This window comes from Bombina bombina, chromosome 8, assembly GCF_027579735.1.
Source record: "Bombina bombina isolate aBomBom1 chromosome 8, aBomBom1.pri, whole genome shotgun sequence".
NCBI classification, from domain to species: Eukaryota; Metazoa; Chordata; class Amphibia; order Anura; family Bombinatoridae; genus Bombina; species Bombina bombina.
This window is the reverse complement of record NC_069506.1, coordinates 219,406,958-219,433,525: the sequence shown is the minus strand read 5'-3', so window position 1 is coordinate 219,433,525 and position 26,568 is coordinate 219,406,958. Positions and strand designations below refer to the sequence as shown.

At 43.0% G+C, this 26,568-nt stretch overlaps 1 protein-coding gene across 1 annotated transcript in view; it reads right to left on the bottom strand.

Annotated features, from left to right (window-relative positions):
- The window catches only part of DEDD2 (death effector domain containing 2), a gene marked incomplete in the record, with an annotated part of 107,921 nt that overhangs the window by 60,848 nt on the left and 20,505 nt on the right, over positions 1-26,568 (bottom strand). The window contains 1 exon segment of the mRNA XM_053690970.1: positions 11,716-12,292. Coding sequence (XP_053546945.1) covers positions 11,716-12,184 — 469 coding nt within the window.

Sequence of the window (26,568 nt, the reverse complement as noted above, 5' to 3'; positions counted from 1 at the left end):
GCCTTGCAAATCTGTTCCACAGAAGCTTCATTTTTGAAAGCCCAAGAAAAGGAAACAACCTGAAATACTATGTCCTCAGTCTATCTTGGACATTTCATATCCATGTTTGAAGAAACAAAACAAATTCAGCCCCCCACTTGATCCAATCCCAGATGGGGGGGGCAAACCCTTTATGCCGATTGCAGGGTTCTACTCTGACGTAGATTCTTCTTGTCTTGTAGTAGAAAAGATTAAGCCTACCGCACCTGGTGTTCTCAGGCGGTCTCCCATCCAGGTACTGACCAGACCTGGCCCTGCTTAACATCCGAGATCAGACGGAATCTGGTGCTCAGAATATTCCTGTCAAATCAGGACCCAACACAGTCTTACCTTTGTAAGGAATCACCGGAAGCTTGGACTCAGAGGGGGAAAGAAAAAAAAACAAAAAAAAAAAAAAAAAACACTGACCAATAAAATAGCCACAATGCACCGTGGGCTAGCACAGTGAAGACAGATATAACGGCTCACGGCATAATGACTTACTCTTCCCATTCCTATGACAATTCTAGCGCAGACAGAAAAACACTTCCACAAAGGAATATCAAGCAACTAATAAGTTGACTAATATCTCTTCGAGTTGACAATGACAGGCGTGTCTGAGTCGTTCAAGTAATAAAAAACTTCCTTTAACAATACACGATGTGATCAAGCATACATCTGAAGGAACCACTTCAGCATCAGATGAAGGAATTATACTGTCCAAATCTGAGATTTTATACTTAGAGAGACTACCGGCGTATCCTCAGATGAGGAAGGGCAACCTGTGTAGTAGCAGGTGGAACAGAAACCTTACTATCTGAATCTCTAATATTCCTCTTGGATTTCCCATTAGTATAGGAAAAAGCAGACAATGCCGCAGATGATACCTGAGCAAAAAAGAAAAAATTCTGCAAGCAAATAAGCTCCTCCAGGAGACTGAGAGGAAAACGCAGGGCACTGTATGTGATGCCATAAAGGCTTGGGACATTAAAGAAGAAAAACACATGAACCAGCAGTCTCATCGAAGTCCCCACCATAAAATACACTCATCAATCTACCGGTGCGTTTCTCCTTTCTGCAGTAGCAGAAGAGAAATGGAAAAAAAATTGCTGAAATGTACAAGAGGGCTAAGCAAAATAGCCTTAACATACCAACAACATTTTTAATACTGCAATTTCCACAATAGCATTAAGGCAGGTTAACCACTTCAAGATCTCATATAAACACCATTAAGAGTTATTGAGCAGTCTATCACATACATATAAGTGCCTGCACCCTGCTCTTAAGATATCCTTACTAAGGATATACTGTGTCCCAAGATACTGCAGATATCTAATAAAGTGCCATATCTCCCTCCTAGAAGACAGAAAGGCACTTACCTGCATCTAGCCGTCCAGCAGGAGGACAGCTTATGCGGCGTGAGAGGATGCCACTTCTCACAGGGGCCTGTAGAAAAAACATAATTTATGCTTACCTGATAAATTTATTTCTCTTGTAGTGTAGTCAGTCCACGGGTCATCCATTACTTTTGGGATACCAATACCAAAGCTAAAGTACATGGATGAAGGGAGGGACAAGGCAGGAACTTTAAACAGAGGGAACCACTGCCTGAAGCACCTTTCTCCCAAAAATAGCCTCCGAAGAAGCAAAAGTGTCAAATTTGTAAAATTTTGAAAAGGTGTGAAGTGAAGACCAAGTCGCAGCCCAGGTGGAAGCCACAGCTCTAGTAGAATGAGCTGTCATTCTTTCAGGAGGCTGCTGTCCAGCAGTCTCATAGGCTAAACGTATTATGCTACGAAGCCAAAAGGAGAGAGAGGTAGCCGAAGCCTTTTGACCTCTCCTCTGTCCAGAGTAAACGACAAACAGTGAAGAAGTTTGACGAAAATCTTTAGTTGCCTGCAAATAGAACTTCAGGGCACGGACTACGTCCAGATTATGCAAAAGTCGTTCCTTCTTTGAAGAAGGTTTAGGACACAATGATGGAACAACAATCTCTTGATTGATATTCCTGTTAGAAACTACCTTGGGTAAGAACCCAGGTTTAGTACGCAGAACTACCTTGTCTGAATGAAAAATCAGATAAGGAGAATCACAATGTAAGGCAGATAACTCAGAGACTCTTCGAGCCGAGGAAATAGCCATCAAAAACAGAACTTTCCAAGATAACAGCTTGATATCAATGGAATGAAGGGGTTCAAATGGAACGCCTTGCAGAACGTTAAGAACTAAGTTTAAGCTCCACGGCGGAGCAACAGTCTTAAACACAGGCTTAATCCTAGCCAAAGCCTGAACGTCTGGAATTTCTGCCAGACGCTTGTGCAGAAGAATAGACAGAGCAGAAATCTGTCCCTTTAATGAACTAGCGGATAAGCCCTTTTCTAAACCCTCTTGTAGAAAAGACAATATCCTAGTAATCCTAACCTTACTCCATGAGTAACTCTTGGATTCGCACCAATATAAATATTTACGCCAAATCTTATGGTAAATTCTTCTGGTAACAGGTTTCCTAGCCTGTATTAAGGTATCAATAACCGAATCAAGGGTTCAATCTCCATGCAGTCAGCCTCAGAGAAATTAGATTTGGATGGTTGAAAGGACCCTGAATTAGAAGGTCCTGCCTCAGAGGCAGAGACCATGGTGGACAGGATGACATGTCCACTAGGTCTGCATACCAGGTCCTGCGTGGCCACGCAGGCGCTATCAGAATCACTGATGCTCTCTCCTGTTTGATCCTGGCAATCAGTCGAGGAAGCATCGGAAATGGTGGAAACACATAAGCCATGTTGAAGACCCAAGGGGCTGTCAGAGCATCTATCAGCACCGCTCCCGGGTCCCTGGACCTGGATCCGTAACAAGGAAGCTTGGCGTTCTGGCGAGATGCCATGAGATCCAGATCTGGTTTGCCCCAACGATGAATCAGTTGAGCGAAGACCTCCGGATGAAGTTCCCACTCCCCCGGATGAAAAGTCTGGCGACTTAGAAAATCGGCCTCCCAGTTCTCCACGCCTGGGATGTAGATCGCCGACAGGTGGCAAGAGTGAGACCCAGCGAATTATCTTTGAGACTTCCAACATCGCTAGGGAACTCCTGGTTCCCTCTTGATGATTGATGTAAGCCACAGTCGTGATGTTGTCCGACTGAAATCTGATGAACCTCAGAGTTGCTAACGGAGGCCAAGCTAGAAGAGCATTGAATATTGCTCTTAACTCCAAAATATTTATTGGGAGGAGTTTCTCCTCCTGAGTCCATGATCTCTGAGCCTTCAGGGAATTCCAGACTGCGCCCCAACCTAGAAGGCTGGCGTCTGTTGTTACAATCGTCCAATCTGGCCTGCGAAAGGTCACCCCCTTGGACAGGTGGGGCCGAGAAAGCCACCATAGAAGAGAATCTCTGGTCTCTTGATCCAGATTTAGTAGAGGGGACAAATCTGAGTAATCCCCATTCCACTGACTTAGCATGCACAATTGCAGCGGTCTGAGATGCAGGCGCGCAAATGGTACTATGTCCATTGCCGCTACCATTAAGCCGATTACTTCCATGCACTGAGCTACTGACGGGTGTGGAATGGAATGAAGGGCACGGCAAGAATTTAGAAGTTTTGATAACCTGGCCTCCGTCAGGTAAATTTTCATCTCTACAGAATCTATAAGAGTCCCTAGGAAGGGAACCCTTGTGAGTGGTAATAGAGAACTCTTTTCTACGTTCACCTTCCACCCATGCGACCTCAGAAATGCCAGAACTATCTCTGTATGAGACCTGGCAGTTTGAAAACTTGACGCTCGTATCAGAATGTCGTCTAGGTACGGAGCCACCGCTATGCCTCGCGGTCTTAGTACCACCAGAAGTGAGCCCAGAACCTTTGTAAAGATTCTTGGAGACGTAGCTAACCAGAAGGGAAGAGCTACAAACTGGTAATGCCTGTCTAGGAAGGCAAATCTTAGGTACCGATAATGATCCTTGTGAATCGGTATGTGAAGGTAGGCATCCTTTAAGTCCACAGTGGTCATGTACTGACCCTCTTGGATCATGGGTAGGATGGTTCGAATAGTTTCCATTTTGAATGATGGAACTCTTAGGAATTTGTTTAGGATTTTTAAGTCCAAGATTGGTCTGAAGGTTCCCTCTTTCTTGGGAACCACAAACAGATTTAAATAGAATCCTTGCCCGTGTTCCGTCCGCGGAACTGGGTGGATCACCCCCATTAGTAAGAGGTCTTGTACACAGCGTAGAAACGCCTCTTTCTTTATTTGGTTTGCTGATAACCTTGAAAGATGAAATCTCCCTTGTGGAGGAGAAGCTTTGAAGTCCAGAAGATATCCCTGAGATATGATCTCCAACGCCCAGGGATCCTGGACATCTCTTGCCCAAGCCTGGGCGAAGAGAGAAAGTCTGCCCCCCACTAGATCCGTTTCCGGATAGGGGGCCCTCTCTTCATGCTGTCTTAGGGGCAGCAGCAGGTTTTCTGGCCTGCTTGCCCTTGTTCCAGGACTGGTTAGTTTTCCATCCCTGTCTGTAACGAGCAACAGCTCCTTCCTGTTTTGGAGCGGAGGAAGTTGATGCTGCTCCTGCCTTGAGGTTACGAAAGGCACGAAAATTAGACTGTTTGGCCTTTGATTTGGCCCTGTCCTGAGGCAGAGCATGGCCCTTACCTCCCGTAATGTCAGCGATAATTTCTTTCAAGCCGGGCCCGAATAAGGTCTGCCCTTTGAAAGGAATATTAAGCAATTTAGATTTAGAAGTCACGTCAGCTGACCAGGATTTAAGCCATAGCGCTCTGCGTGCTTGGATGGCGAATCCGGAGTTCTTAGCCGTAAGTTTGGTTAAATGTACGACGGCATCAGAAACAAATGCGTTAACTAGCTTAAGTGCTTTAAGCTTGTTCATAATTTCATCCAATGGAGCTGTGCGAATGGCCTCTTCCAGACTCTCAAACCAGAATGCCGCCGCAGCAGTGACAGGCGCAATGCATGCAAGGGGCTGTAAGATAAAACCTTGTTGAACAAACATTTTCTTAAGGTAACCTAATTTTTAATCCATTGGATCTGAAAAGGCACAACTATCCTCCACCGGGATAGTGGTACGCTTAGCTAAAGTAGAAACAGCTCCCTCCACCTTAGGGACTGTCTGCCATAAGTCTCGTGTGGTGGCATCTATAGGGAACATTTTCCTAAATATGGGAGCAGGGGAAAAAGGCACACCGGGTTTATCCCACTCCTTGCTAATAATCTCTGTAAGCCTTTTAGGTATAGGAAACACGTCAGTACACACCGGTACCGCATAGTATCTATCCAACCTACATAATTTTTCTGGAATTGCAACCGTGTTACAATCATTCAGAGCCGCTAATACCTCCCCTAGCAATATGCAGAGGTTTTCAAGCTTAAATTTAAAATTAGAAATCTCTGAATCCAGTCTCCCTGGATCAGATCCGTCACCCACAGAATGAAGCTCTCCGTCTTCATGTTCTGCAAATTGAGACGCAGTATCGGACATGGCTCTCCCATCATCAGCGCGCTCTGTCCTTAACTCAGAGCTATCACGCTTGCCTCTTAATTCTGGCAATTTAGATAATACTTCTGTCATAACAGTAGCCATGTCTTGCAAAGTGATTTGTAAGGGCCTCCCTGATGTACTTGGCGCCACAATATCACGCACCTCCTGAGCGGGAGGCGAAGGTACTGACACGTGAGGAGAGTTAGTCGGCATAACTTCCCCCTCGTTGTCTGGTGATAATTTCTTTACATGTAAAGACTGACTTTTATTTAAAGTTACATCAATGCATTTAGTACACAACTTTCTATGGGGCTCCACATTGGCCTTCATACATAGTGCACAAACAGATTCATCTGTGTCAGACATGTTTAAACAGACTAGCAATGAGACTAGCAAGCTTGGAAAATACTTTTCAAATAAATTTACAAGCAATATAAAAAACGCTACTGTGCCTTTAAGAAGCACAAAAAGCTGTCACAGTTGAAATAACAATGAACCAAATTAGTTATAGCAACCAAAATTTCACAGTAAATGTATTAAGTTAGCAAAGGATTGCACCCACCAGCAAATGGATGATTAACCCCTTAATACCCAAAAACGGATAACAATTTAATAATTAACGTTTTTATCACAGTCAAACACACTGTCACAGGTCTGCTGTGACTGATTACCTTCCTCAAAATGAATTTTGAAGACCCCTGAGCTCTCTAGAGACATCCTGGATCATGGAGGATGAAGTAGGAAGATTGTGACTGAATTTTTACTGCGCAAAAAGTGCTAAAATAGGCCCCTCCCACTCATATTACAACAGTGGGGAAGCTCAGTTAACTGTTTCTATGCAGAAACAAAAGTTAGCCATGTGGTAAAAATCATGCCCCAATAAGTTTTATCACCAAGTACCTCACAAAAAACGATTAACATGCCAGTAAACGTTTTGAACATACATTTTAAAAGTTATGAAGTGTTAATAAGCCTGCTACCAGTCGCTTTTACTGCAGTTAAGGCTCATACATTACTTCAGTATTAACAGTATTTTCTGAGTCAAATTCCATTCCCTAGAAAAATACTTCAGTGTACACACACTCATCAGCCTAATACCAGTCGCTACACTGCATTTAAGGCTGAACTTACATTACATTGGTATCAGCAGTAATTTCTCAGTCAATTCCATTCCCTAGAAAAATACTTCAGTGTACACACACTCATCAGCCTAATACCAGTCGCTACACTGCATTTAAGGCTGAACTTACATTACATTGGTATCAGCAGTAATTTCTCAGTCAATTCCATTGCTTAGAAAAATAATTTACTGCACATACCTCGTTTGCAGGGGGGCCCTGCATGCTATTCCCCTTTTCTGAAGTTACCTCACTCCTCAGAATGTGCGAGAACAGCCAGTGGATCTTAGTTACGTCTGCCAAGATCATAGAAAACGCAAGCAGATTCTTCTTCTAATGCTGCATGAGAAACAAACAGCACACTCCGGTGCCATTTAAAATAAACTTTTGATTGAAGAAATAAACTAAGTTTAAAAACACCACAGACCTCTCACAACGACCTATCTTTAGTTAGGTTGCAAGAGAATGACTGGATATGACATGTGAGGGGAGGAGCTATGTAGCAGCTCTGCTTGGGTGATCCTCTTGCAACTTCCTGTTGGGGAAGAGATATAATCCCATAAGTAATGGATGACCCGTGGACTGACTACACTTAACAAGAGAAAGAAAGAACAGAATAAGCCTACTCTGGCTTTCTATACCAGGGCAGCAAAGTGTTAGGAACTTGTAAGGTAGGCCTTGCTTCATTTTCCTAACTGCTTTAAAGCCACCACCCTACTGAAGAGATTGACTTGAACTACGGCTAGACCCAAACTGTGAACAAAAAGGAAAGATCAGAGCAAACCTACTCTGGCTTACTAAAACAAAATCTTGATTGAAGTGAAAGAAATCCAATTTTCTTCAGACACCAAAACTTCACCACCTCCATGCACCAAGGCAAAGAGAATGACTGGGGTTTGCGGGAAGGGAAGTGATACTCAACAGCTTTGCTGTGGTGCTCTTTGCCTCCTCCTGCTGGCCAGGACTGATATTCCCAACAGTAAATGATGACGTTGTGGACTCACCATATCTTAGGAAAGAAACAATGTTTATTCATTATGGTAGCAATAAATGCTTATGCATGTTTCTATAGGAAGAAGTCTGAAAAAACAGAATTTATGCTTACCTGATAAATTACTTTCTCCAACGGTGTGTCCGGTCCACGGCGTCATCCATAACTTGTGGGAATATTCTCTTCCCCAACAGGAAATGGCAAAGAGCACAGCAAAAGCTGTCCATATAGTCCCTCCTAGGCTCCGCCCACCCCAGTCATTCGACCGACGGACAGGAGAAAAAACAGGAGAAACCATAAGGTGCCGTGGTGACTGTAGTTAAAGAAAAATTCATCAAACCTGATTAAAAAACCAGGGCGGGCCGTGGACCGGACACACCGTTGGAGAAAGTAATTTATCAGGTAAGCATAAATTCTGTTTTCTCCAACATTGGTGTGTCCGGTCCACGGCGTCATCCATAACTTGTGGGAACCAATACCAAAGCTTTAGGACACGGATGAAGGGAGGGAGCCAATCAGGTTACCTAAACAGAAGGCACCACGGCTTACAAAACCTCTCTCCCAAAAATAGCCTCCGAAGAAGCAAAAGTATCAAATTTGTAGAATTTGGCAAAAGTGTGCAGTGAAGACCAAGTCGCTGCCTTACATATCTGATCAACAGAAGCCTCGTTCTTGAAGGCCCATGTGGAAGCCACAGCCCTAGTAGAGTGAGCTGTGATGCGTTCAGGAGGCTGCCGTCCGGCAGTCTCGTAAGCCAATCGGATGATGCTTATCAGCCAAAAGGAAAGAGGTAGCAGTAGCTTTTTGACCTCTCCTCTTGCCAGGATAAACGACAAACAGAGAAGACGTTTGTCTGAAATCCTTTGTTGCTTCTAAATAGAACTTTAAAGCACGAACTACATCTAAATTGTGTAACAAACGTTCCTTCTTTGAAACTGGATTCGGACACAAAGAAGGCACAACTATTTCCTGGTTAATATTCTTGTTGGAAACAACCTTTGGAAGGAAACCAGGTTTAGTACGCAAAACAACCTTATCTGAATGGAACACCAGATAGGGCCGATGACACTGCAAAGCAGATAACTCAGAAACTCTTCTAGCAGAAGAGATAGCAACCAAAAACAGAACTTTCCAAGATAACATCTTGATATCTATGGAATGTAGAGGTTCAAACGGAACCCCTTGAAGAACTGAAAGAACTAAATTCAGACTCCAGGGAGGAGTCAAAGGTCTGTAAACAGGCTTGATCCTGACCAAAGCCTGAACAAAAACTTGATCAGGCACAGCTGCCAGTCGTTTGTGTAACAAGACAGATAAAGCAGAAATCTGTCCCTTTAGAGAACTCGCTGATAATCCCTTATCCAAACCTTCTTGGAGAAAGGAAAGGATCCTAGGAATTTTGATCTTACTCCATGAGAATCCCTTGGATTCACACCAACATATATATCTTTTCCATATTTTATGGTAAATTTTTCTAGTTACAGGTTTTCTGGCTTGTACCAGAGTATCTATTACAGAATCCGAAAACCCACGCTTAGATAAAATCAAGCGTTCAATTTCCAAGCCGTTAGCTGGAGGGAAACTAGATTTGGATGTTCGAATGGACCTTGTACTAGAAGATCCTGTCTCAAAGGTAGCTTCCATGGTGGATCCGATGACATATTCACCAGGTCTGCATACCAAGTCCTGCGTGGCCACGCAGGAGCTATCAAGATCACCGAGGCCCTCTCCTGCTTGATCCTGGCTACCAGCCTGGGAATGAGAGGAAACGGTGGAAACACATAAGCTAGGTTGAAGGTCCAAGGCGCTACTAATGCATCCACTAGAGTCGCCTTGGGATCCCTGGATCTGGACCCGTAGCAAGGAACCTTGAAGTTCTGACGAGACGCCATCCGATCCATGTCTGGAATGCCCCATAATTGAGTCAACTGGGCAAATATCTCCGGGTGGAGCTCCCACTCCCCCGGATGGAATGTCTGACGACTCAGATAATCCATCGCAGATAGGTGGCAGGAGTGTTCCTCCGCCCATTTTATGATTTTGGTCACTTCTCTCATCGCCAGGGAACTCCTTGTTCCCCCCTGATGGCTGATGTAAGCAACAGTCATGTTGTCTGATTGGAATCTTATGAATCTGGCCTTTGCTAGTTGAGGCCAAGCCCTGAGAGTATTGAATATCGCTCTCAGTTCCAGAATGTTTATCGGGAGAAGAGACTCTTCCCCAGACCATAGCCCCTGAGCTTTCAGGGAGTCCCAGACCGCGCCCCAGCCCACTAGACTGGCGTCGGTTGTGACGATGACCCACTCTGGTCTGCGGAAGCTCATTCCCTGGGACAGGTGATCCTGGGTTAGCCACCAATGGAGTGAGTCTCTGGTCTTCTGATCTACTTGAATCACTGGAGACAAGTCTGTATAGTCCCCATTCCACTTTTTCAGCATGCACAGTTGTAATGGTCTTAGATGAATTCGCGCAAAAGGAACTATGTCCATTGCTGCAACCATCAACCCTACTACTTCCATGCACTGAGCTATGGAAGGTCGTGGAACAGAGTGAAGAACTTGACAAGCGTTTAGAAGTTTTGACTTTGACATCTGTCAGGAAAATCTTCATTTCTAAAGAATCTATTATTGTCCCCAAGAAAGGAACTCTTGTCGACGGAGACAGGGAACTTTTTTCTATGTTCACTTTCCATCTGTGAGATCTGAGAAAGGCCAGAACGATGTCTGTGTGAGCCTTTGCCTTTGAAAGAGACGACGCTTGCATCAGAATGTCGTCCAAGTAAGGTGCCACTGCAATGCCCCTTGGTCTTAGAACCGCTAGAAGGGAACCGAGTACCTTTGTGAAAATCCTTGGAGCAGTGGCTAGCCCGAATGGGAGAGCCACAAACTGGTAATGTTTGTCCAGAAAGGCGAACCTTAGGAACTGATGATCTTTGTGGATAAGAATATGTAGATACGCATCCTTTAGATCCACGGTAGTCATAAATTGACCCTCCTGGATTGTAGGTAAAATCGTTCGAATAGTTTCCATTTTGAACGATGGCACTCTGAGAAATTTGTTTAGGATCTTTAAATCCAGAATTGGTCTGAAAGTTCCCTCTTTTTTGGGAACTACAAACAGATTTGAGTAAAACCCCATTCCTTGTTCCACGGTTGGAACTGGGTGTATCACTCCCATTTTTAACAGATCTTCTACACAATGTAAGAATGCCTGTATCTTTATTTGGTTTGAAGATAAGTGAGACATGTGGAAACTTCCCCTTGGGGGTAGTTCCTTGAATTCCAGAAGATAACCCTGAGAAACTATTTCTAGTGCCCAGGGATCCTGAACATCTCTTGCCCAAGCCTGAGCGAAGAGGGAGAGTCTGCCCCCTACTAGATCTGGTCCTGGATCGGGTGCTACTCCTTCATGCTGTTTTGGTAGCAGCAGCAGGCTTCTTGGCCTGCTTACCCTTGTTCCAGCCTTGCATCGGTTTCCAAGCTGGTTTGGTTTGTGAAGCATTACCCTCTTGTCTAGACCACATACTCTTCACCATCTCCGTGGAGATGCTGCTTGTTCAGCGGCAAAGAGAATGACTGGGGTGGGGGCGGAGCCTAGGAGGGACTATATGGACAGCTTTTGCTGTGCTCTTTGCCATTTCCTGTTGGGGAAGAGAATATTCCCACAAGTTATGGATGACGCCGTGGACCGGACACACCAATGTTGGAGAAATTAGGAAATTTAATTTTACCGTCACTAAAAATAAAGGCGGCCTTCATTCTTCAGCTAAAAAAAGACCTGAAAAGTAAATATAATTTTGCTGTGGCTACAGCGATAACCTAAGCCCCCAGCACAGTTCAGTTTTCGAATGAGGTGACATTTCCACCTCTAAGCCAATAGCCGTGCTTGTCCTTTGGCATTATGTCGCAGGTAAGCAATGCTTTTGGCTAAGAGGTAGAAACAGCACTTTATTTTTGAATCGCTAGAATTTACTATCACTTTAAGAAAACTTAAAACACTTGTTCCCAAGCCAATTGAAGAATTTCCACACGGTTCCTGGGGAGAGACTTTTAGACTAACTATCCAGGCAAACCCCACAACATTAATAATCCTTACCTGTGCGTGGTCGTTTCATTGTGACATATGGAAGCAGATCATGTCGTGTAAGTATTCGCAAAAGCTGTAAGAGTTGTGTGAAATTGCTTTCATCACATTTGCCTCTTCTTTCAAGCTCTAGGAGCAGTTCAGTGCCATTTTTTGGATGAAGAAGATCAGGAGAGTCCAAGTTAAAAGTTGTATTTTCATTATGGGCAGAGCGCCTGTTCCGTCTTTGCCAAGCAGTGAGCAAGGCACTATTGTTTTCTACATCACCATTTTCATTCTCGAAATTCCAAAGCTGTGGGTCCAAGGGGTGTGTGAATGGGTGTGATTCCTCCAACAGGAATGAGAGGGCCTCAACATCATTTTCAGTTAGCTGGGAGCCTATTACATCAAACATGCGATGTAAAGATAGCATACCATAGTATTCTAGACATTCATCCTCTTCCCAGGGAAGGGATAACACTGGTCTCTTCATTCCAGACATCTTGAAGTGAAAACTATGACGAAGTTTTAAAGTTGTTTACACAGGAAGATTGACACAGCTATTCGCCAAATTAATGTCACTTTTTAGCAATGCTGCAAGAAACAGAACCTGAAAGAAAAACAAGATGGTTAGATGCCAGGAAAAGAAATCTGCTTCAAATGTTGTGGACTTAAGGAATTGAAAACAATGTTATTAAAAAAATTAGACCAAGAGAAATATAGCTAAAGGTGGTATGGGTGTGTGAATATAAAGCAAATCAGCAAAGTTTTAATATTACAATTAAAAGGGGCAATGAGAACATTTAATAGCCCAGTAAAATGATTAAAGAAAATGACAGCATTGCATTATACATTTATCATTATCCCATATAAATGCTAAAAAACATAATTTATGCTTACCTGATAAATTCCTTTCTTCTGTTGTGTGATCAGTCCACGGGTCATCATTACTTCTGGGATATAACTCCTCCCCAACAGGAAATGCAAGAGGATTCACCCAGCAGAGCTGCATATAGCTCCTCCCCTCTACGTCACTCCCAGTCATTCGACCAAGAATCAACGAGAAAGGAGAAACCAAGGGTGAAGTGGTGACTGGAGTATAATTTAAAAGATATTTACCTGCCTTAAAACAGGGCGGGCCGTGGACTGATCACACAACAGAAGAAAGGAATTTATCAGGTAAGCATAAATTATGTTTTCTTCTGTTATGTGTGATCAGTCCACGGGTCATCATTACTTCTGGGATACCAATACCAAAGCAAAAGTACACGGATGACGGGAGGGATAGGCAGGCTCATTATACAGAAGGAACCACTGCCTGAAGAACCTTTCTCCCAAAAATAGCCTCCGAAGAAGCAAAAGTGTCAAATTTGTAAAATTTGGAAAAAGTATGAAGCGAAGACCAAGTTGCAGCCTTGCAAATCTGTTCAACAGAGGCCTCATTCTTAAAGGCCCAAGTGGAAGCCACAGCTCTAGTAGAATGAGCTGTAATTCTTTCAGGAGGCTGCTGTCCAGCAGTCTCATAGGCTAAACGAATTATGCTACGAAGCCAGAAGGAGAGAGAGGTAGCCGAAGCCTTATGACCTCTCCTCTGACCAGAATACACGACAAACAGGGAAGACGTTTGTCGAAAATCCTTAGTTGCCTGCAAGTAGAACTTGAGGGCACGAACTACATCCAGATTGTGTAGAAGACGTTCCTTCTTTGAAGAAGGATTTGGACACAAGGATGGAACAACAATCTCTTGATTGATATTCCTGTTAGTGACTACCTTAGGTAAGAACCCAGGTTTAGTACGCAGAACTACCTTGTCTGAGTGAAAAATCAGATAAGGAGAATCACAATGTAAGGCTGATAACTCAGAGACTCTTCGAGCCGAGGAAATAGCCATTAAAAACAGAACTTTCCAAGATAACAATTTTATATCAATGGAATGAAGGGGTTCAAACGGAACACCCTGTAAAATGTTAAGAACTAAATTTAAACTCCATGGCGGAGCAACAGTTTTAAACACAGGCTTGATCCTAGCTAAAGCCTGACAAAAGGCCTGGACGTCTGGATTTTCTGACAGACGCCTGTGTAACAAGATGGACAGAGCTGAGATCTGTCCCTTTAATGAGCTAGCCGATAAACCCTTTTCTAAACCTTCTTGTAGAAAGGACAATATCCTAGGAATCCTAACCTTACTCCAGGAGTAACCTTTGGATTCGCACCAGTATAGGTATTTACGCCATATCTTATGGTAAATCCTTCTGGTAACAGGCTTCCTAGCCTGTATCAGGGTATCAATAACCGACTCAGAAAAACCACGTTTTGATAAAATCAAGCGTTCAATTTCCAAGCAGTCAGCTTCAGAGAAATTAGATTTTGATGTTTGAATGGACCCTGTATCAGAAGGTCCTGTCTTAGAGGTAGAGACCAAGGCGGACAGGATGACATGTCCACTAGATCTGCATACCAAGTCCTGCGTGGCCATGCAGGCGCTATTAGAATCACTGATGCTCTCTCCTGTTTGATTTTGGCAATCAATCGAGGAAGCAGCGGGAAGGGTGGAAACACATAAGCCATCCCGAAGTTCCAAGGTGCTGTCAAGGCATCTATCAGAACCGCTCCCGGATCCCTGGATCTGGACCCGTAGCGAAGAAGTTTGGCGTTCTGGCGAGACGCCATGAGATCTATCTCTGGTTTGCCCCAACGTCGAAGTATTTGGGCAAAGACCTCCGGATGAAGTTCCCACTCCCCCGGATGAAAAGTCTGGCGACTCAAGAAATCCGCCTCCCAGTTCTCCACTCCCGGGATGTGGATTGCTGACAGGTGGCAAGAGTGAGACTCTGCCCAGCGAATTATCTTTGATACTTCCATCATTGCTAGGGAGCTTCTTGTCCCTCCTTGATGGTTGATGTAAGCTACAGTCGTGATGTTGTCCGACTGAAACCTGATGAACCCCCGAGTTTTTAACTGGGGCCAAGCCAGAAGGGCATGGAGAACTGCTCTTAATTCCAGAATGTTTATTGGCAGGAGACTTTCCTCCTGATTCCATTGTCCCTGAGCCTTCAGAGAATTCCAGACAGCGCCCCAACCTAGTAGGCTGGCGTCTGTTGTTACAATTGTCCAGTCCGGCCTGCTGAATGGCATCCCCCTGGACAGATGTGGCCGAGAAAGCCACCATAGAAGAGAGTTTCTGGTCTCTTGATCCAGATTCAGAGTAGGGGACAAGTCTGAGTAATCCCCATTCCACTGACTCAGCATGCACAATTGCAGCGGTCTGAGATGTAGACGTGCAAAGGGTACTATGTCCATTGCTGCTACCATTAAGCCGATCACCTCCATGCATTGAGCTACTGACGGGAGTTGAATGGAATGAAGGACACGGCATGCATTTAGAAGCTTTGTTAATCTGTCTTCTGTCAGATAAATCTTCATTTCTACAGAATCTATAAGAGTCCCCAAGAATGGAACTCTTGTGAGAGGAAAAAGAGAACTCTTCTTTTCGTTCACTTTCCATCCATGCGACCTTAGAAATGCCAGAACTAACTCTGTATGAGACTTGGCAGTTTGAAAGCTTGAAGCTTGTATCAGAATGTCGTCTAGGTACGGAGCTACCGAAATTCCTCGCGGTCTTAGTACCGCCAGAAGGGCACCCAGAACCTTTGTGAAGATTCTTGGAGCCGTAGCCAATCCGAATGGAAGAGCTACAAACTGGTAATGCCTGTCTAAGAAGGCAAACCTTAGATACCGGTAATGATCTTTGTGAATCGGTATGTGAAGGTAAGCATCCTTTAAATCCACTGTGGTCATGTACTGACCCTTTTGGATCATGGGTAAGATTGTCCGAATAGTTTCCATTTTGAATGATGGAACTCTTAGGAATTTGTTTAGGATCTTTAAATCCAAGATTGGCCTGAAAGTTCCCTCTTTTTTGGGAACCACAAACAGGTTTGAGTAAAACCCTTGTCCTTGTTCCGACCGCGGAACCGGATGGATCACTCCCATTAATAACAGATCTTGTACACAGCGTAGAAACGCTTCTTTCTTTATCTGGTTTGTTGACAACCTTGACAGATGAAATCTCCCTCTTGGGGGAGAGAATTTGAAGTCTAGAAGGTATCCCTGAGATATGATCTCTAGCGCCCAGGGATCCTGAACATCTCTTGCCCAGTCCTGGGCGAAGAGAGAGAGTCTGCCCCCCACTAGATCCGGTCCCGGATCGGGGGCCCTCGGTTCATGCTGTCTTTGGGGCAGCAGCAGGTTTCCTGGCCTGCTTGCCCTTGTTCCAGGACTGGTTAGGTTTCCAGCCTTGTCTGTAACGAGCAACAGCTCCTTCCTGTTTTGGTGCAGTGGAAGTTGATGCTGCTCCTGCTTTGAAATTCCGAAAGGGACGAAAATTAGACTGTCTAGCCTTAGCTTTGGCTTTGTCTTGAGGCAGGGCGTGGCCCTTACCTCCTGTAATGTCAGCGATAATTTCTTTCAAACCGGGCCCAAATAAAGTTTGCCCCTTGAAAGGTATATTAAGTAATTTGGACTTAGAAGTTACATCAGCTGACCAGGATTTTAGCCACAGCGCCCTACGTGCCTGAATGGCGAATCCTGAGTTCTTAGCCGTAAGTTTGGTTAAATGTACTACGGCCTCCGAAATGAATGAATTAGCTAGTTTAAGGACTCTAAGCCTGTCCGTAATGTCGTCCAGCGTAGCTGAACTAAGGTTCTCTTCCAGAGACTCAATCCAAAATGCTGCCGCAGCCGTAATCGGCGCGATGCATGCAAGGGGTTGCAATATAAAACCTTGTTGAACAAACATTTTCTTAAGGTAACCCTCTAATTTTTTATCCATTGGATCTGAAAAAGCACAGCTATCCTCCACCGGGATAGTGGTACGCTTAGCTAAAGTAGAAACTGCTCCCTCCACCTTAGGGACCGTTTGCCATAAGTCCCGTGTGGTGGCGTCTATTGGAAACATCTTTCTAAATATTGGAGGGGGTGAGAACGGCACACCGGGTCTATCCCACTCCTTAGTAACAATTTCAGTTAGTCTCTTAGGTATAGGAAAAACGTCAGTACTCGCCGGGTACCGCAAAGTATTTATCCAACCTACACAATTTTTCTGGTATTGCAACAGTGTTACAATCATTAAGAGCCGCTAAAACCTCCCCTAGTAATACACGGAGGTTCTCCAATTTAAATTTAAAATTTGAAATATCTGAATCCAATCTGATTGGATCAGAACCATCACCCACAGAATGAAGCTCTCCGTCCTCATGTTCTGCAAGCTGTGACGCAGTATCAGACATGGCCCTAGTATTATCAGCGCACTCTGTTCTCACCCCAGAGTGATCACGCTTGCCTCTTAGTTCTGGTAATTTAGCCAAAACTTCAGTCATAACAGTAGCCATATCTTGTAATGTTATCTGTAATGGCCGCCCAGATGTACTAGGCGCCATAATATCACGCACCTCCCGGGCGGGAGATGCAGGTACTGACACGTGAGGCGAGTTAGTCGGCATAACTCTCCCCTCGCTGTTTGGTGAAATTTGTTCAATTTGTACAGATTGGCTTTTATTTAAAGTAGCATCAATACAGTTAGTACATAAATTTCTATTGGGCTCCACCTTGGCATTGGAACAAATGACACAGATATCTTCCTCTGAATCAGACATGTTTAACACACTAGCAATAAACTTGCAACTTGGTTACAATCTTATTTAACAAAAACGTACTGTGCCTCAAAGAGCACTAAACGATTAAATGACAGTTGAAATAATGAACTGAAAAAACAGTTATAGCATCAATCCTTAAAAACAACACAACTTTTAGCAAAGGTTTGTTCCCATTAGTAAAGTAACAATAATTAAATTTGAAACATAAAAATTACAGAGCAACGTTTTTAATCACAGTCAATATATAAGTCTCACAGCTCTGCTGAGAGAATCTACCTCCCTCCAAAGAAGTTTGAAGACCCCTGAAATCTGTTAGAGATGAACCGGATCATGCAGGAAATACAAGAGTAACTGACTGGAATTTTTTGATGCGTAGCAAAGAGCGCCAAAAACGGCCCCCTCCCCCTCACACACAGCAGTGAGAGAGAAACGAAACTGTCACAATTAAAACAAGCAACTGCCAAGTGGAAAAATAATGCCCAAATATTTATTCACTCAGTACCTCAGAAAATGCAAACGATTCTACATTCCAGCAAAAACGTTTAACATAATAAATACCTATTAAAAGGTTTAATGTACTTTTAACAGAGTAATTCCGGTGAAATACCATCCCCAGAATACTGAAGTGTAGAGTATACATACATGTCATTATAACGGTATGGCAGGATTTTCTCATCAATTCCATTCAGAAAATAAAAACTGCTACATACCTCAATGCAGATTCATCTGCCCGCTGTCCCCTGATCTGAAGCTTTTACCTCCCTCAGATGGCTGAGAAACAGCAATATGATCTTAACTACTCCGGTTAAAATCATAGTAAAAACTCTGGTAGATTCTTCTTCAAACTCTGCCAGAGAGGCAATAACACGCTCCGGTGCTATTGTAAAATAACAAACTTTTGATTGAAGTTATAAAAACTAAGTATAATCACCATAGTCCTCTCACACATCCTATCTAGTTGCTGGGTGCAAGAGAATGACTGGGAGTGACGTAGAGGGGAGGAGCTATATGCAGCTCTGCTGGGTGAATCCTCTTGCATTTCCTGTTGGGGAGGAGTTATATCCCAGAAGTAATGATGACCCGTGGACTGATCACACATAACAGAAGAAATATGGTTTAGTAATTGCTTTAAATTGTGCAAACAAAATGACAGTCCCAAATTATATTTGATCATGTATTTTACAGAAGCAGTGGTTTACTACATGACTCGACTAAAAAGCTGATAAATGCTTAACGAATCGTTGTCTCCTGAGTTTTTAATATATTTGTCCAATCCTGCTTCTAGAGCAGTTTGTTTGTTTTTTTAAATACGTCTCATTCAGAAGCATCTAGTTATTACTACAATAAAATGTGGTAAAAGGAGGTAAAAACACTGAATATATCAGTCAATTTAGTAAATAAGTGGCTAGATTTTCCAAGCTTTCATACAATAAAATCAAACTTTAAAAACCCTGTTATATATGTCAAAGAATGAGGTAAAACTCTCCAGCCTTTACTGGGCATATTATCTTTAGGGGACTAATACTTAAGGCACAGTACTCAGATGGAATATAGGATAACACATTGCAGTTTAATGAGACAGTTTCCTCGCAAACAGCTGTGTGGGGTCCTCTTTTTCTTAAGAAACCAAAAGCTGTAAAGATTTACTAGTACAACATGTGAATGGAATGCATAATGATCAACAAACCAGGCATAATCCCATCTATCAGCTGCTCATTAATCACTCCTGACTTGCATTATCCCACAGGCGAATCATATATTCGGCACCCTGACAAAAGCTCCTTAATAAGTACAGGGAAAATAGTTTATCTCAGTCAGTCTATAAAAATACAACATGTGTTGATTCAGCCCAGCTCTGATCAATGATTTCTATTCAGCAGTTAATAACAATTCAATACCCTTGTGTGTCTTCTATGGGCAGATAAAGCATACCCCGTTTTACCCATAGGAACAATTCTGAAAGATTCTTCCTAACCTATTTCACTGTAAAAAAAAAAAAAACCCTACTTCATAGGTGTTTTGGAAAAAAAAAAAAAAAAAATACTAGCTGGATGATTCCTGGAGGGACAGAATGAAAAAAAAAAAAAACTGGGGACTGCTGCATGTTAAAGGGTCATTCCAGTCAAAATTTTAATGCACTTAGATTTATTATATCTTTGAATAGAAACATATTTGCAATATACATGTATTGGCAAAAATGATTCTGGTAAAAGTTATAACTGTTTTAGTTGTAACATTTTTCTCTGCACGTGCATGTGAAGCATAGCTGGATATTGTCACTGCACCCACATTGTAAATAATGCAGCTTCTCAAATCATCAGTAGGGATTGTATCATGTCAGCAATTGACAAATTGAGTCAATACCAGATGGTACAAGCATCTTAGGCTCTCTGAGCAAATTCTGTGTTTAAAATGCTGGTGCACGTTGCATACTTAAATACACTTTTGAAACAGCTATAGCTTTAATTAGAAGCATTTTTGCTAATGCATGTATATTACAAAATTGCTTCTGTTCAATACCATAATGCACCCATGTGGTTTCCCATTTTAGCTGGAATATCCCTTTAACAGTATCTGAAGCAAAAAGCCTGAGATGTTGCCTATCTAATTTGCATACCTTACCTAGAATCCTCTGGTGCATTGATAATGTATATGGAGTTTTCTTGGGTAAAGGCAAGTGGAGATACTTGCCTATATGTGCTAATTGCCTATGCAATAATATAGATAGATACACATACAATGAATTCCAAAATCTAGACTTTATTTAAAAAAAAAAAATTAAAAAAAATTATGAAAATTTACAAATTTTCCCTGACTAAGTCACAATCTTAACAGCCTGTGTCTGTTTCACTTTATTCTAAAATGCAAATAGTCTATTTTAAACAAAAATAATCTTTCTGAAGGTACTATGCATACAAAAGTATTACAAATTATAGAACTACATTTAGCTTACATCTATAAACTGTGTTTATGACATGTAAGATTGTTTACACTTTGTTCCAACCCCTCTCCAAGCTGTCCCTTTTTAAAGATGCAAAAATTCAAACCTTATTTTTCTCTCTTTTAGGAATGTGTACATTGTATCGTCTGACATTATGGTCGGCGGGCAAGCAGTATACTTTTTTTTTTTTACATAGCCTAACTCAGGGCTCGACAAACCCAGAAGCCTGGGAGCCACTGGCTTCTAGAATTTTACCCCTGGCTCCTAACTTTTTGGGTTATTCTCGATATACCTATATACAAATCTAACTGTCTGGCTCCTAAAAATTATGCCTGGCTCCTAAATATTCTTACTGGCTCCTAATTTTTAAACAGATTTGTGAAGCACTGGCCTAACTGGCAAGAAAGCAGGGCTGCAGTCTGCCACAGGCTCATTCCCTATGGTCACACCTCTGCACTAAAAAAACTACATTTCCCATAAGGGAATGTAACCTTGCACAAGCTCAAAGGCACCACATATAGACTGCCTTCTGTATAGAGAGTGTCCCAAATTCTTTATAAGCACAAGATGTGTGCCAGCAGTGCTGCATTGTCCAGCAGAAAGCACAAGAATCTCCTTTGTGGGCTCTGAAGATATTGTGCCAGCAAAGTTGGTGTGTTAAGCTTCCACTGACACCAGTGACTCACATGCCTCAAAAGATGGACAAAACTAAGGCCTATGTACTAATTGCCAATAATATGACAAAGAAGCAAGTCACATTTAAAAAAAAAAATACTATTTTGTTTGAATTATTTTGCGTGTCAGGACAAATAGATGGTCACGAGGGACAAATAGATTGGGCTACCACTTTTAGTTCCATAGACAAGTAGATTTTTTTTTAAATGTCCACACACCTAAAGGAATAGTAGTACTCTGCACCAAAGTATAAATGATTCTGTCTACCTTAGGGACTAATGAAAAAATCTTCTAAATTTGGAATCTGGGTTGTAAGAAATGACAGTCTCAATCACTCCTAAGTAATTATTTTAATAACTGCCTCAGTAATTTGAAGGGGGGGGAGGCAAAACACCTCAGGAGCCGTAGCAGTAGAATTAACTGCCAACATTACAGAAAAGTTAGAGCGCATAAAATCTTTAAAACCTGGAACAAAATCTGAAGAACTCAAATGAAAAAAGTACAGAGGCAGGACAGATTTCTTTAGAAGACAAGAGCAGCAATAGATTGGAACGCATCAGGAGATGCATACAAAAAAATTGTAACGTTGTGCTGGGGGGTACAATAGTAAAAAGATTGCACAATACCCATGAGAAATGCAGAATCAGTGGATCCTCCCTCTAAAAGGATTCAAGTTGACAGAATTGGGGACAGTTCTAGTATGCTCCATAGGGAAAAAACATAATTTATGCTTACCTGATAAATTCCTTTCTTCTGTAGTGTGATCAGTCCACGGGTCATCATTACTTCTGGGATATTACTCCTCCCCAACAGGAAGTGCAAGAGGATTCACCCAGCAGAGCTGCATATAGCTCCTCCCCTCTATGTCACTCCCAGTCATTCGACCAAGGACCAACGAGAAAGGAAAAGCCAAGGGTGAAGTGGTGACTGGAGTATAAATTAAAAAATATTTACCTGCCTTAAAAACAGGGCGGGCCGTGGACTGATCACACTACAGAAGAAAGGAATTTATCAGGTAAGCATAAATTATGTTTTCTTCTGTTAAGTGTGATCAGTCCACGGGTCATCATTACTTCTGGGATACCAATACCAAAGCAAAAGTACACGGATGACGGGAGGGATAGGCAGGCTCTTTATACAGAAGGAACCACTGCCTGAAGAACCTTTCTCCCAAAAATAGCCTCCGATGAAGCAAAAGTGTCAAATTTGTAAAATTTGGAAAAAGTATGAAGCGAAGACCAAGTTGCAGCCTTGCAAATCTGTTCCACAGAGGCCTCATTCTTGAAGGCCCAAGTGGAAGCCACAGCTCTAGTAGAATGAGCTGTAATTCTTTCAGGAGGCTGCTGTCCAGCAGTCTCATAAGCTAAACGAATTATGCTACGAAGCCAAAAAGAAAGAGAGGTAGCGGAAGCTTTTTGACCTCTCCTCTGCCCAGAGTAAATGACAAACAGAGAAGACGTTTGTCGAAATTCCTTAGTTGCCTGTAAGTAAAATTTTAGAGCACGGACTACATCCAGGTTGTGCAGTAGACGTTCCTTCTTTGAAGAAGGATTTGGGCATAAAGAAGGAACAACAATCTCTTGATTGATATTCCTGTTAGTAACTACCTTAGGTAAGAACCCAGGTTTAGTACGCAGGACTACCTTATCCGAATGAAAGATCAAATAAGGAGAATCACAATGTAAGGCTGATAATTCAGAGACTCTTCGAGCCGAGGAAATAGCCATTAAAAATAGAACTTTCCAAGATAACAACTTTATATCAATGGAATGAAGGGGTTCAAACGGAACGCCCTGTAAAACATTAAGAACAAGGTTTAAACTCCATGGTGGAGCAACAGTTTTAAACACAGGCTTAATCCTGGCCAAAGCCTGACAAAAAGCCTGGACGTCAGGAACTTCTGACAGACGTTTGTGTAACAGAATGGACAGAGCTGAGATCTGTCCCTTTAATGAACTAGCAGATAAACCCTTTTCTAAACCTTCTTGTAGAAAAGACAATATCCTAGGAATCCTAACCTTACTCCAAGAGTAACCTTTGGATTCACACCAATATAGGTATTTACGCCATATCTTATGGTAAATCTTTCTGGTAACAGGTTTCCTAGCCTGTATTAAGGTATCAATAACTGACTCAGAAAACCCACGTCTTGATAAAATCAAGCGTTCAATTTCCAAGCAGTCAGCTTCAGAGAAGTTAGATTTTGATGTTTGAAGGGACCCTGTATCAGAAGGTCCTGTTTCAGAGGTAGAGACCAAGGTGGACAGGATGACATGTCCACCAGGTCTGCATACCAAGTCCTGCGTGGCCACGCAGGTGCTATTAGAATCACTGATGCTCTCTCTTGTTTGATTCTGGCAATCAATCGAGGAAGCAACGGGAAGGGTGGAAACACGTAAGCCATCCTGAAGTCCCAAGGTGCTGTCAGAGCATCTATCAGGACTGCTCCTGGATCCCTGGATCTGGACCCGTAACGAGGAAGCTTGGCGTTCTGTCGAGACGCCATGAGATCTATCTCTGGTTTGCCCCAACGTCGAAGTATTTGGGCAAAGACCTCCGGATGAAGTTCCCACTCCCCCGGATGAAAAGTCTGACGACTTAAGAAATCCGCCTCCCAGTTCTCCACTCCCGGGATGTGGATTGCTGACAGGTGGCAAGAGTGAGACTCTGCCCAGCAAATTATCTTTGATACTTCCATCATAGCTAGGGAGCTTCTTGTCCCTCCCTGAGGGTTGATGTAAGCTACAGTCGTGATGTTGTCCGACTGAAACCTGATGAACCCCCGAGTTGTCAACTGGGGCCAAGCCAGGAGGGCATTGAGAACTGCTCTCAATTCCAGAATGTTTATTGGCAGGAGACTCTCCTCCTGACTCCATTGTCCCTGAGCCTTCAGAGAATTCCAGACGGCACCCCAACCTAGAAGGCTGGCGTCTGTTGTTACAATTGTCCAGTCTGGTCTGCTGAATGGCATCCCCCTGGACAGATGTGGCCGAGAAAGCCACCATAGAAGAGAATTTCTGGTCTCTTGATCCAGATTCAGAGAAGGGGATAAGTCTGAGTAATCCCCATTCCACTGACTTAGCATGCACAGTTGCAGTGGTCTGAGGTGTAAGCGTGCAAAGGGTACTATGTCCATTGCCGCTACCATTAAGCCGATTGCCTCCATGCATTGAGCCACTGACGGGTGTTGAATGGAATGAAGGGTGCGGCAAGCACTTTGAAGTCTTGTTAGCCTGTCCTCTGTCAGGTAAATCTTCATTTCTACAGAATCTATAAGAGTCCCCAGGAAGGGAACTCTTGTGAGTGGAACGAGTGAACTTTTCTTTTCGTTCACCTTCCATCCATGTGACCTTAGAAAAGCCAGCACTAACTCTGTATGAGACTTGGCAGTTTGAAAGCTTGAAGCTTGTATCAGAATGCCGTCTAGGTATGGAGCTACCGAGATTCCCCGCGGTCTTAGTACCACCAGAAGAGCACCCAGAACCTTTGTGAAGATTCTTGGAGCTGTAGCCAATCCGAATGGAAGAGCCACAAACTGGTAATGCCTGTCTAGGAAGGCAAACCTTAGGTACCGATAATGATCTTTGTGAATCGGTATGTGAAGGTAAGCATCTTTTAAATCTACAGTGGTCATGTATTGACCCTCTTGGATCATAGGTAAAATTGTCCGAATAGTCTCCATCTTGAACGATGGAACTCTTAGGAATTTGTTTAGGATCTTTAAGTCCAGGATTGGTCTGAAAGTTCCCTCTTTTTTGGGAACCACAAACAGATTTGAGTAAAACCCCTGTCCCTGTTCCGATCGTGGAACTGGATGGATTACTCCCATTAACAAGAGCTCTTGTACGCAGCGTAGAAACGCCTCTTTCTTTGTCTGGATTGTTGACAATCTTGACAGATGAAATCTCTCTCTTGGAGGAGAGTATTTGAAGTCCAGAAGGTATCCCTGAGATATTATCTCTAGCGCCCAGGGATCCTGAACATCTCTTGCCCAAGCCTGGGCGAAGAGAGAAAGTCTGCCCCCCACTAGATCCGATCCCGGATCGGGGGCCCTCAATTCATGCTGTTTTAGGGGCAGCAGCAGGTTTCCTAGTCTGCTTGCCCTTGTTCCAGGACTGGTTAGGTTTCCAGCCTTGTCTGTAGCGAGCAACAGCTCCTTCCTGTTTTGGTGCAGAGGAAGTTGATGCTGCTCCTGCTTTGAAATTACGAAAGGAACGAAAATTAGACTGTCTAGTCTTGGCTTTGGCTTTGTCCTGAGGCAGGGCATGGCCTTTACCTCCTGTAATGTCAGCGATAATCTCTTTCAACCCGGGCCCGAATAAGGTCTGCCCTTTGAAAGGTATATTAAGCAATTTAGACTTAGAAGTAACATCAGCTGACCAGGATTTTAGCCACAGCGCCCTGCGTGCCTGAATGGCGAATCCTGAATTCTTCGCCGTAAGTTTAGTAAGATGTACTACGGCCTCCGAAATGAATGAATTAGCTAGTTTAAGGACTCTAAGCCTGTCCGTAATGTTGTCCAGAGTAGCTGAACCAATGTTCTCTTCCAGAGACTCAATCCAGAATGCCGCTGCAGCCGTGATCGGCGCAATGCATGCAAGGGGTTGCAATATAAAACCTTCTCCGTCCTCATGTTCTGCCACCTGTGACGCAGTGTCTGACATGGCCCTAATATCAGCGCACTCTTCTCACCCCAGAGTGATCACGCTTACCTCTTAGTTCTGGTAATTTAGCCAAAACCTCAGTCATAACAGTAGCCATATCCTGTAATGTGATTTGTAATGGCCGCCCAGATGTACTCGGCGCTACAATATCACGCACCTCCCTCTGAGCGGGAGATGTAGGTACTGACACGTGAGGCGAGTTAGTCGGCATAACTCTCCCCTCGTTGTTTGGTGAAATTTGTTCAATTTGTACAGATTGATTTTTATTTAAAGTAGCATCAATACAGTTAGTACATAAATTTCTATTGGGCTCCACTTTGGCATTGCAACAAATGACACAGGTATCATCCTCTGAATCAGACATGTTTAACACACTAGCAAATAAACTTGCAACTTGGAAATACAATTCAATTAGAATAATATTAAAATGTACTGTGCCTTTAAGAAGCACAGAAGATCTATGACAGTTGAAAATTAATAAATTGAAACAGTTATAGCCTCAATCCTTGTAAACAAACACAACTTTAGCAAAGGTTTAATCCCATTAGCAAAGATAACAAATTCTGAAAGCAGGAAACAAATTACAGAATAAACGTTTTTTATCTCAGTCAAACTATAATTCTCACAGCTCTGCTGAGAGAAATTACCACCCTCAAAATAAGTTTTGAAGACCCCTGAGCTCTGTAGAGATGAACCGGATCATGCAGGGAATACAATGAGTTGCTGACTGAAATATTTGATGCATAGAAAAAGCGCCAAAAAACGGCCCCTCCCCCTCACACACAGCAGTGAGGGAGAACAGAAACTGTCAGAAAAACAGATTAAGCAACTGCCAAGTGGAAAAATAGTGCCCAAACATTTATTCACACAGTACCTCAGCAAATGAAAACGATTTTACATTCCAGCAAAAACGTTAAACATAATCTCTAGTTATTAAACAGCTTTATGTATT